At 38.7% G+C, this 15,106-nt stretch overlaps 1 protein-coding gene across 1 annotated transcript in view; it reads right to left on the reverse strand.

Annotated features, from left to right (window-relative positions):
* The window catches only part of CUBN (cubilin), a 307,219-nt gene that overhangs the window by 91,034 nt on the left and 201,079 nt on the right, over positions 1-15,106 (reverse strand). Inside the window, exons 41-45 of the mRNA XM_015146561.3 lie at positions 10,949-11,095; positions 8,458-8,648; positions 8,114-8,297; positions 2,841-3,015; positions 1,489-1,667 (exon numbers count right to left, since the gene is read on the reverse strand). Of these exons, the coding sequence (XP_015002047.3) occupies positions 1,489-1,667; positions 2,841-3,015; positions 8,114-8,297; positions 8,458-8,648; positions 10,949-11,095 (876 nt within the window). The remainder of the gene's footprint in view (positions 1-1,488; positions 1,668-2,840; positions 3,016-8,113; positions 8,298-8,457; positions 8,649-10,948; positions 11,096-15,106) is intronic.

Here is a 15,106-nt window from a genome sequence, read left to right on the forward strand (position 1 = left end):
GCCCCACTGACATGTTTGCTTTTTATCCAGTGACTGATTTGATACTAGAGACTCAGAGAAAAAAAAGCTTAATTATTTTATATATGATGAGGAATTCAAAGACACTGTCCTAAATATAGTTATCTGGTTCTTAAATAGTTTTATTACTTAAAGTAATAAACATACTGCAGTTCTTCCTTTTCCTTGGGGGATACATTCCAAGACCCCCAGTGAGTGCCTAAAACCTTGGATAGTACCAAACCCTATACAGACATATAGACTATTTTTTTCTCTATTTATGTACCTATGATAAAGTTTACTGTATAAATTAGACATAATAAGAGATTAACAACAACAATAATAAAATAGAAGAATCATAACAGTATACTGTAAGAAAAGTTATGTAAATGTGGTCTCTCAAAATATCTTGGTGTACCTATTTTGGGGCCTCTGTTTACCAAGGGCATTGAAACCATGGATAAGAGAGAACTACTGTATTTCATAGTAAGCTGAAGAAACAGGAGTTTAACTACATATATTTCTTCACAAATAAGTTAGAGAAAATATTCAAATTACTAAGATTATGTTTTAAAATGAAAATTAAAAGAGAAATTAAAGTTGACTAATGACTGTGGTTTCAAACATTTACACACCTTACTTATTTCTAGCATTAAAATATTTTTAAAATTAGGCAAATAGAAAGACTTATTTTTTAAAAGTCATGGTTTTAAAAAAATGTTTTAACATATTCATTCTATAATAACTCTTTTATTTAATATAAAAATGTTTCCCAGGGTTTTTATAATTTTGTGTTTTACAGTTAAGTCTTTACTCCATCTTGAATTAATTTTTGTATACAGTATATAGAAGGGGTCCAGTTTCAATCTTCTGCATACTGCTGGCCAATTCTCCCAGCATCATTTATTGGATAGGGATCTTTTCCCCACTGCTTGACTTTGTCAGCTTTGTTGAAGATCAGATGCCAGTAGGTGTGAGACCCTATTTCTGAGCTCTCTATTCCATTCTATTGGTCCATGTGTCTATTTTTGTACCAGTACCATGCTGTTTTGGTTACTGTAGCCCTGTAGTATAGTTTCAAGTCAGGTATTGTGATGCCTCTAGCTTTGTTCTTTTTGTTTAGGATTGCCTTGGTTATTTGGGTTCTTTTTGGGGGTCCGTATGAGTTTTAAAAGAGTTTTTTCTAGTTCTGTAAAGAATGACATAATAGTTTGATAGGAATCGCATTGAATCTGTAAATTTTGGGGAGGAGTATGGCCATTTTAATAATATTGATTCTTCCTATCCATGAGCATGGAATGTTTTTTTCATTTGATAGGGTGGAGGATGGGAGAAGGGAGAAGAGCAGAAAAAATAACTATTAGGTTATAGGCTTAGTACCTGGCTGATGAAATAATCTCTACAGCGAACCTCCAAGCATGAATTTACCTATATAACAAACCTGCACATGTACCTCTGAACCTAAAATAAAAGTTTCAAAAAAATTATTACCTATAAAATACTTGGCCTTGAATCCCACATGTGTGGGGCTGTTGTCAGATCGAAATCTCAAATACATAACCTCTCCTGAGGACCACTGACTGCTGGGCAAAGATGTCCCACAAAATTTGGAAAGTATTGGTGCATCTGAATCCACTCCATCCCGCAACTCAAGGTAGTTGGAAGTACAGCTGAAGTGGAAACAAAATTCTGTTAAATTTACATGGTCAAATGCCTTATTTTGATAATGACAATCTCACTTACTTTCTTTGAAGATATTATTAAATCATCGTTTCCTAGCATAAAAGACTATGATAGAATCAGCGTAAGCCATGTCACTTTAAAATGCTGTATGATATTTTTCCTAATAACACATTCTTTTATTAGTAGGTCAAAAGACAGGTTTTACATGTTCTACATTCAAGAATATTCACTTCCCTTCCATATTCTGTATTGGTTTTACAAATATAAATGTTGTTTTCAAATTAGTCCCTATGAATTTCAAAAAACAACAAGTATTTTGTTCCACATAATGATTTGATACATTTCACATGACAAAGATAAATTCTCTAACAGCTCTGTAATTGGACTAATGGAGCATCCCAACTGGAATTTTCTGTGTCCATAAACGTAGATAAGCATGTATCTAACGTTTCTTCAGGAAGTCACATGAGCCAATTAATGCACCATGAGTGGAAGAGTAGTATTAGACCCGGTGCCAGAAATAGCAACACAAGCTCTTATATCCAAGTTTTGCACCACAGCTGCATTCATGCAAATGTACACATGCTTTTGTTCAAGGAAAGATAAAAAATTTTTTTTTTTTTACAATCTATATAGTTTTTCTTTCTCTTCAACATAGTAAGACTTACTCTCTGTTTGGTAATCCTTTCAGAGCTCTTATTAAATAAAGACTGAGAAATTATACTGTGCATGCTTTAGTACTGTTCCAACACTGGTGACCCCTGGTGACACACCACACAAATTCCCATTTGTTAAACAGATGTTTTATCATTTGTGATACCGAATATGAGGCTAGGCAAATAAATATTCATCTATCAGAAACACGATATATTTCCTGTGGGAGGAAGAATGGATAACATCAATCTCAAGTAGCCACCCTCAGTGTCCCTTGCAGGAAGTGTCTAGGGTCACAAGGGACAGTATCCACGTACATAACTTGCTCAGCTGATGGGAGAGTGACTGGCTGACTGTATTTTCAGGCCTAAGCCATTAAGCACTTCCCTTTTCCCCTAGATTTCCTTGCAGTATGTGCTACTGAAAGAAATGGACTGTTTTGAGACATGACAGTTAAAAAATACTAACTTTGGGTAGGAAAAAAGATGAAAATGGAAGTGACATACTTGGGTGTTACTTCAATATCGAATTGATCTTCAAATTGCAGCTGTATGCGTGTTTCCGGTGGAGCCGCTAAGATCCAAATGCAATCAGCGTGCGGGGGATAATTATCAGGGTGGTTGGGGGAGGTCACATACCCAGCAGAATCAGCATCGTGGATGTAGACATTGCCCCCACAGGCTGTCAGCAAACACAATTAAATCAGTCTATGATCTGGTGAAGGGGATGCAAGCAATGGCCACAAATCATCTTTTAAAGTCAACTTCTCTGTATTTTGTCTCTATTTCCCTTCATTTATTATGATCCTCATTTTCTTTTCCAGCAAACAAATTCTCAATTTGCTATCAAGAGAGCTACCAGGTGTGACACTTTTTAATTTGCCAGACCATCTATCTATTCTCATTGGAAATTTAATTCTTTCTTAAAGCCAACCAAATGATTATGGCACAGGGTGCATGGGGCAGAACATCACAGAAGCATGAATAAATATCCACCACTTCGATAAGCATGTAAGTATGCTAGCAGTTACAGCCTCCCACTGAGCATTCAGTACAGAAGAATGATGCAGAGCTATGATCTTGGTATATTTAAAAGACTAAGCAGATATATCTTTGCACAACTCTAGGAGCATTCATTCATTATGTTTCTTCAGGATCTAGATGCATTTGAGAAACAAGATCAATGGCATGAGACAATTTATTAGCCATGTTATGCCAGAGGATAAAGGAGCTTTTTAATATTTCTGTTCTAAAAAACCAAAGCATTATCACAAAATATCTTTCTATTATCAATAAATATTCTTTGGCATTTTCAACAAACAAACCAGATAGGAGTAAAAGTACTTACAATGCCAATGAAACTAACCTGTCCAATCACTTAGCCATACACATACTTGATCTGCTCAACTCTAGCAACATTTATGTCCACTGTCACTCATCCACTTACAGTCACATCCTGAATTCTGTCAATACTTCCAACTCCCCCATCTCTGAAACTCTAAATTGCAAATCCCTTTGATGAGCTCTGACTCCCTTGCTTTCCTTCAAACTTCCCTTGCAAAATACCAACTCTGTGGCTGTGTTCAATTCAAGCCATTCGTTCATGGAAATTGATGCCCCTGCAAATATATGTTCTCCCATCTCAACACCGCCGAGCAATTCACCCATTACTTTTCATATAAACTACAACGGTTGTTTTGAACTTTACTCCCTAAACCCTTGACTTTCCCCATTTCCTCTTAATTCTAAGCACATTACATTAGGCTCCACTTTACAAAGAAAGTAGAAGAAATCAGAGGAGAATCCCTTCCATTTGTTACCCCTAATTTGTTACTATCCTCAATAAATTCATCTGCATCTCTACACTCTATTTTTCCCTCTGTACATTATCTTCCTGTATCTCTGGATCAAGTTCCCATCCTATTGTCACCTCCAGGATCTTGCCCTATTTAATCTCTCTCTCTCTCTGTGTGTCTCTGTGTCTCTCTCTTTCTCTCTTTTTGCCCTTCCTTCTTCAACCCTATGAAAGCTCTCATGTTCTACCAAGTCACCTCACAGTTATATGCCCAAAGAACTTTTTAAGTTCTTACTTTATATCCACAGCATTTAACACGGTTGATCACATTGTCCTTCTTTATATTTTTGTCCCTTGGCTTCTGTGACACCAAGCTCTTCTCCTCCTTTTACTCCTCGCATCATTCTTCCTCTGGCTCTTGGGCGCCTCTCTCCAGGGCTTCCCTGACGTTGCTGGAGGCCCTCAGGAATCCTCCTGTAGGCCTTTCATCTCACTCTGAATAATCCCCCAATTGCTGTCATACATCCTCATGACTTAAACGATAAGCAGTCTGTTGATTATTCCCGTATTTACAGATTCAGTCTAGACCCCTGTTCTGACCTCCAGACTTATGTTCCAGCCACTTACTGGGCATCTCCAATGGAGGTAATTCAGAGATTTCAAACTGAACACGTCTCAAGTGAACACTCTCATTTGCTCATCAACCAGAGTTCCATACCTGAGTCTGCTGATGACAGCATCGGCCCTCTTCCCAAGGACACTCTGTATCCACCTTACTGCCTTATTTTTCTCCTTGATACTTTTCACCATATGGCATCTTATATATTTTAATTATTTATTGTCTGCATCTTAACACTAGAATTAGGCCTCATGAGGACATGGATTTTGTTTGTTTACTGACACATCCCCAGGACCTAATACAGTGTCTGTCCCATGAAAAGTTCTGCGGGATGAATGGATCCACCCAGCCAAAAACCTAACAACTGCTCCTAAGGCTCCTCCCATCCCTTCCTTCCTGCCTCACATCCAACTGACCTCCAAATTCACTCAATCCCATATTTATAATATCTTTGATATGCCCTCTCTCCTACCTTCTTACTGCCATTGCCTTAGTTCTGCCTCCAGTGATTTCAGTGTTGCAGCTACATTAGTGTTTGTAATATGATCACACTGTTCAGGCTTTGGAGCAAAATCTTCCAATGCCTCCCATTACCTTTTGATTAACATCTTAACTAACTTAGGGTGGCGTCCATGGCCCTGAACACAGTGATTCCTGCCTGGTTCGTCACTATTATGTTTACTTCTTTTTGACTCTGTTCTCTAGCAGTAGTGAATTCTTTCAAATTACTGAATATGACTTGTAACATTGAGACTTTCTATGCACTCACATCTTTTTATCATTGATTGGCAAATCTCTTCATCTACTTCCTCTGGAGTCCTCTCTGATGTCCTAGGCTGAAGTAGGTGTTTCTATTCTGTGCATTCCTCTTTCTCGCACTTATTATACCATATACCATGTTCTTTTTTTTTTTTTTTCCCATTGAGACAGGGTCTTGCTTTGTCACCCAGGCTGGAGTGCAGTGGTATGATCATGACTCACTGCAGCCTCAACTTCCTGGGCTCAAGTGATCCTCCCAACTCAGCTTACTGAGTAGCTGAAACCACAGAAGTGCACCACCATGTTCAGCTACTGTGAAAACTTTTTTGGTAGAGAGAAGGTCTTTCTATGTTGCACAGGCTGGTCTAAAACTCCTAAGCTCAAGTGGTCTTCCTGCCTTGGCTTCTCAAAGTGCTGGGATTACAGGCATGAACCACCATGCCTAGCCCTGTATCATGTTCTAATTGTGCCTTTGCTTGTCTGTCTCCTCTACCATACTGTGAACTCCTTGGCAGAACTTGGTGGTTTGCATGATGTGAAACACCTTGTAAATGTTTGATTAATTAATCAATAGGCCTATTAATCAGGTGAGAATAAAAGGCATCTACCACAGGGTCCTAGAAATCTCAATCAACCATAGCGAAGGAGCGTCTCTGGAGAAAAATGGTATAAAACTAGGTGATTTGATGTCAAAAAATGTTCACAAAAGGACCTAGGTTAAAGGCTGAGAAATGGGAGTGGCATGGAAGTAGATATGGTGGGAAGATAGCCAGATAGATGTGGGAAGTAGGAGGATGGCTATAGTTATGGAACATGGTTGAGTTGGTTAAGTAGAGAGAACTAAGAGTGATGCTGTTGTTTCAGGTTGCCAACAAGAGGTTGTGAAATTCAGACTTTTAAGTCTGATGTTAACAGCAGTCATAATAAGCTTTAAGAAAGACAGGGAGGAAGTAATGGCCATAACCATACTGCATGAACAGTGAATCCACAAAGGAACAGAAGAGGTGCAATGTCAAATACACCCTTAGTGTATCACTTAGTGTATCTGAATTACCACTAAATGTTGACTTTAAAAATACAAATCAAGACTGAGTCTATTGGTTGGGGACGGTGGCTCACTCCAGTAATCTTAGCACTTTGGAGGCCAAGGCAAGTGGCTCACCTGAGCTCAGGAGTTCAAGACCAGCCTAGGCAACATGGTGAAATCTCATCTTTACCAAAAATACAAAAATTAGCTGGGCGTGGTGGTGCATGCCTGTAATCCCAGCTACTAGGGAGGCTGGGTCAGGAGAATCACTTGAGCCTGAGAGGCGGAGGTTGCAGTGAGCTGAGATCGTGCTGCTGTACTCCAGCCTGGGAGACAGAGAGAGACCCTGTCTTAAGAAAGAAAAAAAAGACTGAGTCTATAATAAACAAAAACAGAAAAGTAGAGTTATGTAAGATGGGCTGACACCTACTCACTAGACTCAAGACATTGCTACTCTTGAAGTGCTTTGCTACCAAGTGAAAACTGCCCATTCATGACTCAGCTGCAAAGCTCAGCATCGATAGAGGGAGGGATGAGAAGATCGCAGCTTAGAAAGCAATGGTGCAGGTGCCCACCGAGCTGCATTAAAGCTCCCTCCTTGTGCCAGAGCTCTATGCACTGGGAAGTGACCAAAGCTGCTCCTTCCCTGGTGTTTTGAACCTTACTCAAGCTATTCGATTATTTTTCTGTGTCAGTTGGTGAAGACTCTTACTCATCTCTTTTACCCAAACAAAGAAATCATGTTGACTTTAAATCTCATACAATGTGCAATAAAACATATGATTTCATTTATACATACATATATATATATATATATATATATATATATATATATATATATATATGAATCTGGGATTCAAGTCATAGGATCATTTTGAAATCTATATTATCTAACTTCTGGTGGGACAAAGCAAAAATTTATTATTATATTACTTTCTACTGACATTCCCTTTTTAAAAAGTAATGCCTACTTATTTATTTATTTATTCAATTAAACATTACTAAAAAGTAAATGTCACCAGAATCAAATCATTACAGTAGAATTAAATGCAATTATAATCAAGTGTAATTAAGTACAAGCAATTAAGGATCTCATGTAATATGTAATTAAATCGGTAATAATAGAATCAAAAGATTATGTGTTCTTTAAAACAGCACACAAATTATTACAAAATAAGGCAAATGTAATTCTTACAATGTTTCTATAACTAGAATTAACTTACAGTTAGACATCTTATAATGGAAAGGTCTAAGGAATTTCAGGGATCAAGAAGAATAGTTTATCTTATACTCATGGAAAATTTTACTTTGATCACTAATTAGATTTGTGGCCTCGGAAAAGTCCAAGCCTCATTTTACTTATTTTTAAAATGGAAATAATGATGCTTTACTTGAAAAGTAGTCACGATGAGTTTGAATGTAACAAATACAATAAGTACTTGAGAGTAGGCATTCTTATGAATTCTATTACTGTTAGTTCAGAAAAGAAAACTTTATATGTTTTTTCTCAAACTTGTTTAATCAATGAAGATCAAGCAATTGCAGGAAAAGTAGATATAATTCTCAGTGAAAATACTTACCTAAACTCTTTGCCTCATATTTGATCTTAAATCCTTGCCCTTCATTACTAGGATCAGAAATAAACTGAACAAACATTTGATTATCTGAGGTGAACAGAGTTGATGAAGCACGACTGCCACAAAAATGACCATTTCCTCCAGGGGATCCCAAGGGTGGAGAATAGATATCAGGACCATTTCTCAGCTGGAAAGACAAATTAAAATTGCATCAACTCCTTTACATTGCAAAAGGAGGAGTACGTAATTCTTATCCATGTATGTCCCAGGAGAGAAAAATTATCATTTTGTTTTCTGAATGAAGTATACGGAAAATGTAATTAGAAAGGGTAGCAAGCAAGACCTACCACCAAGTAATCCCCCTGGTTGCAAGAAGAATCTCCATTTAGAATCTGGAAAGGCTGTTCAAAATGGACAGCAATGGTCAGGCCACTTTGGACCAGGACGTGCCAAGAACAGTTGAGGTTGGCTGGGTAAGTCTCCGGATACTTGGGGGACGTGATGATCCCTCTGTCTGCATGCAAATATCCACCACAGCCTTCCCACAAAGAAACAAAGGTAGGTTATTTAAATAGCATTGGTAACTGGAATTTTATGCTTTCTTAGTTTTCTTGGGGGGTTTTCAAAGTGTAGGCAATAAAAATGCTTGAAAATAAAGCCAGAGTGTAGGAAATGATTATTATAACAAGCATGTAATTGAGCACATGCTATTGGCTACTCAGTTTGTGGTGGTCGTTGACATCTGGGATATAGAGGTAAGTAATCGAGACAAATTATCTGCTTTCATAAAGACATACAATAAACAAATACATAATATGTGAGATGGTGATAAATTCTATAAAGAAAAATGGATGAGAGGAGGGAGAAGGGTACTTTATTGTCAGAGTTAAGTTATAAAAGCCATATCATTGGAGTAACATCTTCGCAGAGACATGAATGAAATGAAGGATCAAGCCAGATGGTTATGGGGGAGAAAACATTCCAGTTCAGTTAGTGTAAAGGTATCATGTGTTAGAGGTACATGATGGAAGTCAGAATGGATGAGGCAGAATGGATGAGGCAGAATGAGAGATTCCAAAGGTAGCATGGCTAGGTCATGCAGGAAACTGAAAAGACTTACTCTGAGTAAGAAGAGGAAGACACTGAAGGGTTTTGGGCATCGGAATGGCATGATCTCACTTAAGTTTGAAAATATCACTCTCTGTGCAGTCCTTAGACTGTAAGGGTTGGAGGGCAGGGAAGGGCAGGAGCAGAGTGTCCAATAAGGAGGGGACTGCCTGAGGCCAAGGAGAGATGGTAGGTGTGTGGGCTAGGCTGCTAGCAACAGGAATGGAGAGACATGGTTGGAATCTAGATACATTGTTAGGGTAGAACCAGTGTGATTTGTTGATTGTTAAGTGTGAGACAAACAGAAAAGTCAAAAATAACATAAAGATTTTTGACTTAATGAGAAAAACGTACTTTCCATTTGCTGATTGTGAAGAGTGTAGAATTGGGGGGTGGTGGCGTGGAAAAGGGTGGGAATAAAGTGTTCAGCTTTCAAAGGTGAAATTTTTTTCTTATCTATCTATCTATCTATCTATCTATCTCCTTGGGGTACAAGTAGTTTTTGGTTACATGCATGAATTGCATACTGGTGAAGTCTGAGATTTTAGTGCACTGGTTCCCTGACTAGTATACATTACACCCAATACGTAGTTTTTATCCCTCATACCCCACCCATCCTCCCCGCTTCTGAGTCTCCAAAGTCTATTATACCATTCACAGGTTAAATTTGAAATATATTCTAGACCAGGAGTTGCCAAGTATGTGTATATATATATGTCAAGTATGTATATATACATACACATACATGTATGTCTGTATAATGAATTGCAATAGATATTAATATATACATGAGAATGAGAGGGCAGGAGATGAAGGAAGAGAATGAAAGGAGCAGGCATTAATTCTCCAGTTGTCAGGGACTAGAAGCTTATCAGCAAGGAAGGGTAGACAGCTCACACAGCTAGTTAAATTGTAGAGGCGAAAATGTATCTTAGGTCTAATTCCAAAGCCCATGCTCTTAAGCCACTATGCAGCCTGCCTCCCTTGAGCATGAGGAACACAATTTATCTTCAGTTGCTCCCTACTTTATAAAAGGGATATATAAGCAAGGAGGAAATACTAGATTAATTTTTAATGTTAGATTGAGAATCTACTTTAAAATTATTTTTTCGATTAAAAACATGAGAGTCTTTCACTCTTCCATGGACTACTTTATTACCTTTCATTTAGTTTGGATTTAAGGCTGTTACTGGACTTCACATGTCAAGTTTGAAAAGTCTCAATCATACTGTGCATGATGGCATCCCATACATGGTGCCCGCTTTTGACTCATCAAATTCATATTTCAAGAGCAACAAACTCTTCCTGCCAACCCTCAAATGGATGACTTCAACCAAGTAATTTATGAGGATAAATGATGACGTTTTGCTCCTTCGATGAGTTATGGATGTGGGCTGTACTCTATCTAGTTCCAGCTCTCAGCTAGGCTGAAAAATTGCTCTAAAGCTCTCTCTCATGCATTCCCTGCACACACCTCCTTTGCAGTGAAGATGCCCCACCCAGAGACCTGAAGGCAGCACACTTTTGTACGACTTGGCCCCAGTGCTTTGGATCAGGACTCAGCATTGACGTAAGGGGGGCCAGCCATCCAGAGCCTGGGCAGAGACCTGTGTCCTCTGACTTGTTTTGTGTCCTGGCACCCAAAAAAAATTGTATTAGGAAAAGAGAAAGAGAGAGGAAAAGAGAGGAGATGAGATAACATGGGATTCAAAAAATATTTGAACTCATTACTCTTGTGAAAGGATGCATTGAAGCCTGCCCTGGTTACACTGGAGTCCGAGGTGAAGCGGATGAACATGTGCTCTCCAGTAGACCGAATGGGCCCAGGGATCTCTCTGCCACAGAGAACTGCTAGCTGCTGGGCCAAGTTATTGTCTCCTACATTGAAAGAAAGGCAACAACGTGAAAACACAGTCTTGAGAACCAACTCTACAATCGTTTGTTGCTTAGACAAAGCAGCTCACACATTTTTCTCAGAACATCAGGATTCATAGGAGATAAGGGGATTCTCAAAAAGAAGGACCCCTCAGGGGCGATATCATTCTGGCTCCAGCTTGCAATGGTGCTTCCTGCCCTTCTCTTTACCCCCACCCCACGTCCTTTTTTTTTTTTTTTTTTTTTTGAGATGAAGTCTTCTTCTGTTGCCCAGGCTGGAGTGCAAGGGCACAATCTCGGCTTAATGCAACCTCTGCCTCCCGGGTTCAAGCGATTCTCCTGCCTCAGCCTCCTGAGTAGCTGGTTTTATAGAGGCACACCACCACTTTTGGCTAATTATTGTACTTTTAGGAGAGGCAGGGGTGTTACCATGTTGGCCAGGCTGGTCTCCAACTCCTCATCTCAAGTGATCCGCCCTCCTCAGCCTCCCAAAATGCTGGGTTCTTTACCCTTTTTGATAAAGACTTCTTCGACAGTTTCCACTGTCGTTCTAAAAAGTGGCTGCCAGTTCTCCCTGTCACTAAAACTCGAAATCAGAGTATATGGGATTGGGAAGTGATGGAGGTGCAGTGATGATATGTGTGTTGATTAGAGACTCTGACCTCAGTTATTCTGATTGCTGAAGGTCAAGTAGGTAAACAAAAAAAAAGTTGGTTTTTTGACCTCAGATCCTACACGAATGTTACAATATCATTCACCAAAAGGTATGCAATTTTACATGCCCTTTCTTCAGCGCTGGTGGGTTTTTTTAAACAAAACTTCATTTGTGTTTGTTCATTGCTTTTGTTTGTTTTGGCATAAAAACAACCACACACTTGTGTGGAGGGTGAGAGAAGAGTTCCAGCAAGTGTGCCCCACCCCCATAGAGACACAAAGGACAGCAGGGGCACCTCATGTCTCCTTTCATCTTGATTATCTTGGATATAAGCTTTGATCAAAGCCCCTGTGCCAGCTGAAACCAAAATGGACAAAGGGGATTATAGCAGACTTGGATTCCTTGGCTGGGAAAATATGTTGTTTTTCTTTTTCTTTTGTCCTAAGGCAGAGAATTAATAAATTTCAAGTTTATAAAAAACAAAAATAGAATATGAGACAAGAGCAAATATGCCCTTTTATACAACCAGCAACATGGATTCTTCATGGCACTGACCACGACTTGAAACTCACTCATTATTAACTACTTTAGAAAATAAGTTATTTTCTATTCTTGTGATTACAAATGTAACGGCAGAGTTATAAATACAAAATGCTCGAAATGGCATTCTTTGGAGGGTTTCTGATCTCTGGAATCTTTTGCGTTCTTTACAGTTCAAAAGTCTACCTCTTAAACTTCCTTTGCATTTATAGTAAGTGCACTTCATCATGCTATTTTGCTATACATTTCACCCAATATTATTTTTTGTTGACTTATTCTCTGATTACCTGTACTACAAAATTTTGAAGTTTATTATATGTCATTAGTTCACGTGTATATTTTATCACTGGATGAAACTGAGTTGAATCTACTGATTTTTATTTCTTTTCTAAAATTCACTCCAGATCATCTGGTGAAACGATGCTTATCTCAAAATAACTGCTTGTTGATTAGCCTACTCATTAGTGAGAAGATAACCCAAAAATCACAGATGGTTTGTTACATGCCCCACCCCCAACCCCTTCAGTCTTCATACTGAGTACTGGGGTATTTCTGGAGCCTTCAAAATCCTCAACATATAGATTGCATAAAGATTGAGCCTAATCTTTAAAGAGGAGGGCAAGTCAAAGAACGGTAAAGGCTAGCACTAGAAGGCAACTTGGGAATTCTTTCTCTATTCCGATCTCCTCATTTTACAGATATAGAAACTGAGGCCCCAAGATTATTCAAGACTGACATTTATTGAGCAATTACTATATACCCCTTTAAGTGCTTCACATGTACTATCTGATTTTATCTTCACAGTGACACTATTAGGTAGGCATTTATTTTTACCCCCATTTTGTATATGAGGAACTGAATCTTAACAGGAGATACAAGTCACTTTGCTGTATGCAAAGGCATAGAGCATAGAAGTTAACAGTGATGTTAACCTTTGCAGATTAACCTCAGATGCCCCCAAACCATGCTATTAAATGATTTATCTAAGGTCATGAAGAAAGTATGCTTAAGATCTGGAACTAGATTAAAGGATTACTGATTTTTTTATACAATTTCTTTTCTATTTAAAAGTTTTTCTAGGACCAATGTAGTATCACAGAATCCAGTTTGGAGGAATCTTTGGTTGCAGAATTGGTAGGTATGTGGTCTGGAAGAAACTGATTCATTCAAACCATGGCAACTCTATGAAATGAATAAGGAGGTGGGACGGTGACTCGGTTCTCCCAAGAATGCTGCATGACTCTCTCTGGGGTAGCCCAGGAAGGTTCACAGCCTCCATACAGCCAAAGGCCTGTGATGATGGGCCAATTGCATGAGCAGGAATAGCACATAAGTATCTCTGTCTGTGGCCAGTTGGCTTTAGATATTTGCTTTAGAATGTGACATGCTTCTGCTACTCAGAAGCAAAAGGCTGGCTGGGCAAAGAACAAATAATTGAAGTGGGATTTAAAATTTAGTCCTAAAAATACATTAACAATGTGTAAATAACTATAGTACCCACCAACTGACTAGGCACTCAATAACTATTTCTTGAATAAATAATTAAACAAATGAGGAAGGAAGGAACCTTATTGAGCATCTACTCACATCGCCAGTGCATAAAAAGGAATCCACATGGACAGGCCACACAACCAATTTAAAATATTTGTGTTGTTTTGGCATGCACCTTAGTTTCTTTTGCTCTTTCAAGCCACCCTGTGCCTGAGCAAGGACATTGATTAAACCTCTCTCAGAAATTTCCATCTAAGTAAACTGAAATCTGAACTATTCCAAATTCATCATCTACAAAATGCTTGTACTTTTGCTAAAAGATTGCATTTATTACTTTCCTTAATCCTGAGAAAAAGCCTGTGAGGGAGGTATTTGTCTATCTCACAGATAGAACGGGTTTGGAGCCACTTAGTGACCTGTGCAAAGTCATACAGGAAAACAGGACTGCTCCCCAGGCTCCCGGCTTCCAAGAGAAGTTAGTGATGGAGCAAAAACAACTCAGTGGAATGTGATTTTAAAAGAATAACCACAATTTACTTCATTGATGCAGTTACCTACTGAAGATTTTTTTTTTTTTGACATTTTTTAAAGCTTCTAGTAGGTTCTGAACACTAGAATTATGTGTGCAAGGACACACATCCTTTCCATTACATGAAAAGTTTTAAATTTCAATATGCACAGGAAGGCTTAGATGGGAAGAGAGCGTTCTGGTGCTTTGATGCTTCTCTGTGCAACGTGCTGATAGCCAATTGCTGATGGGAAGATGGGGGAGAGTCATGCTTTGACATCTCACAATGTGTGTATGATTGACTTGAGTCTCTACTTAGTGTCCTGCCTCTACAGAAGGGACATAAAGCAGCTCCACCATTTGATTTTTTCTCATTCAGCAACTGTCTAGGGATCGGGGATAAGGGAGACAAGATCTTACACACTAGCAACCTGTGGGGCGAAGGCAAACACGTTTCTTTTTGCTGAGAATGTGCACATCTAACAAATGACGCTGTAGATCTGGGGGCCACACTGAGAAATACTGATGTGGAGGATGTGGCCTTTCTGCTGTCCTCCTTCATTCCAGTCCATGCAAACTGTGAAGCCCAATTTTGCATAAGGCATACATCAGCAATATTTATGTCTCTAACTTTATGTCACATAGCAACACCATGCCTGTGTACAGAGGAAAGAATACAACAATATCACCCCTTAATTCTACCTGTTCGACCCAGATTCAGGGGACAACGAGAAATGAATACATTACTATTTTATATTCTTCTTATTATTATTTTATAGACAGGGTCTCATTCTGCTGCCCAGGCTGGTCTTGAACTCCT

The sequence above is a fragment of the Macaca mulatta genome, chromosome 9, assembly GCF_049350105.2.
Source record: "Macaca mulatta isolate MMU2019108-1 chromosome 9, T2T-MMU8v2.0, whole genome shotgun sequence".
In the NCBI taxonomy this organism is placed as follows: domain Eukaryota; kingdom Metazoa; phylum Chordata; class Mammalia; order Primates; family Cercopithecidae; genus Macaca; species Macaca mulatta.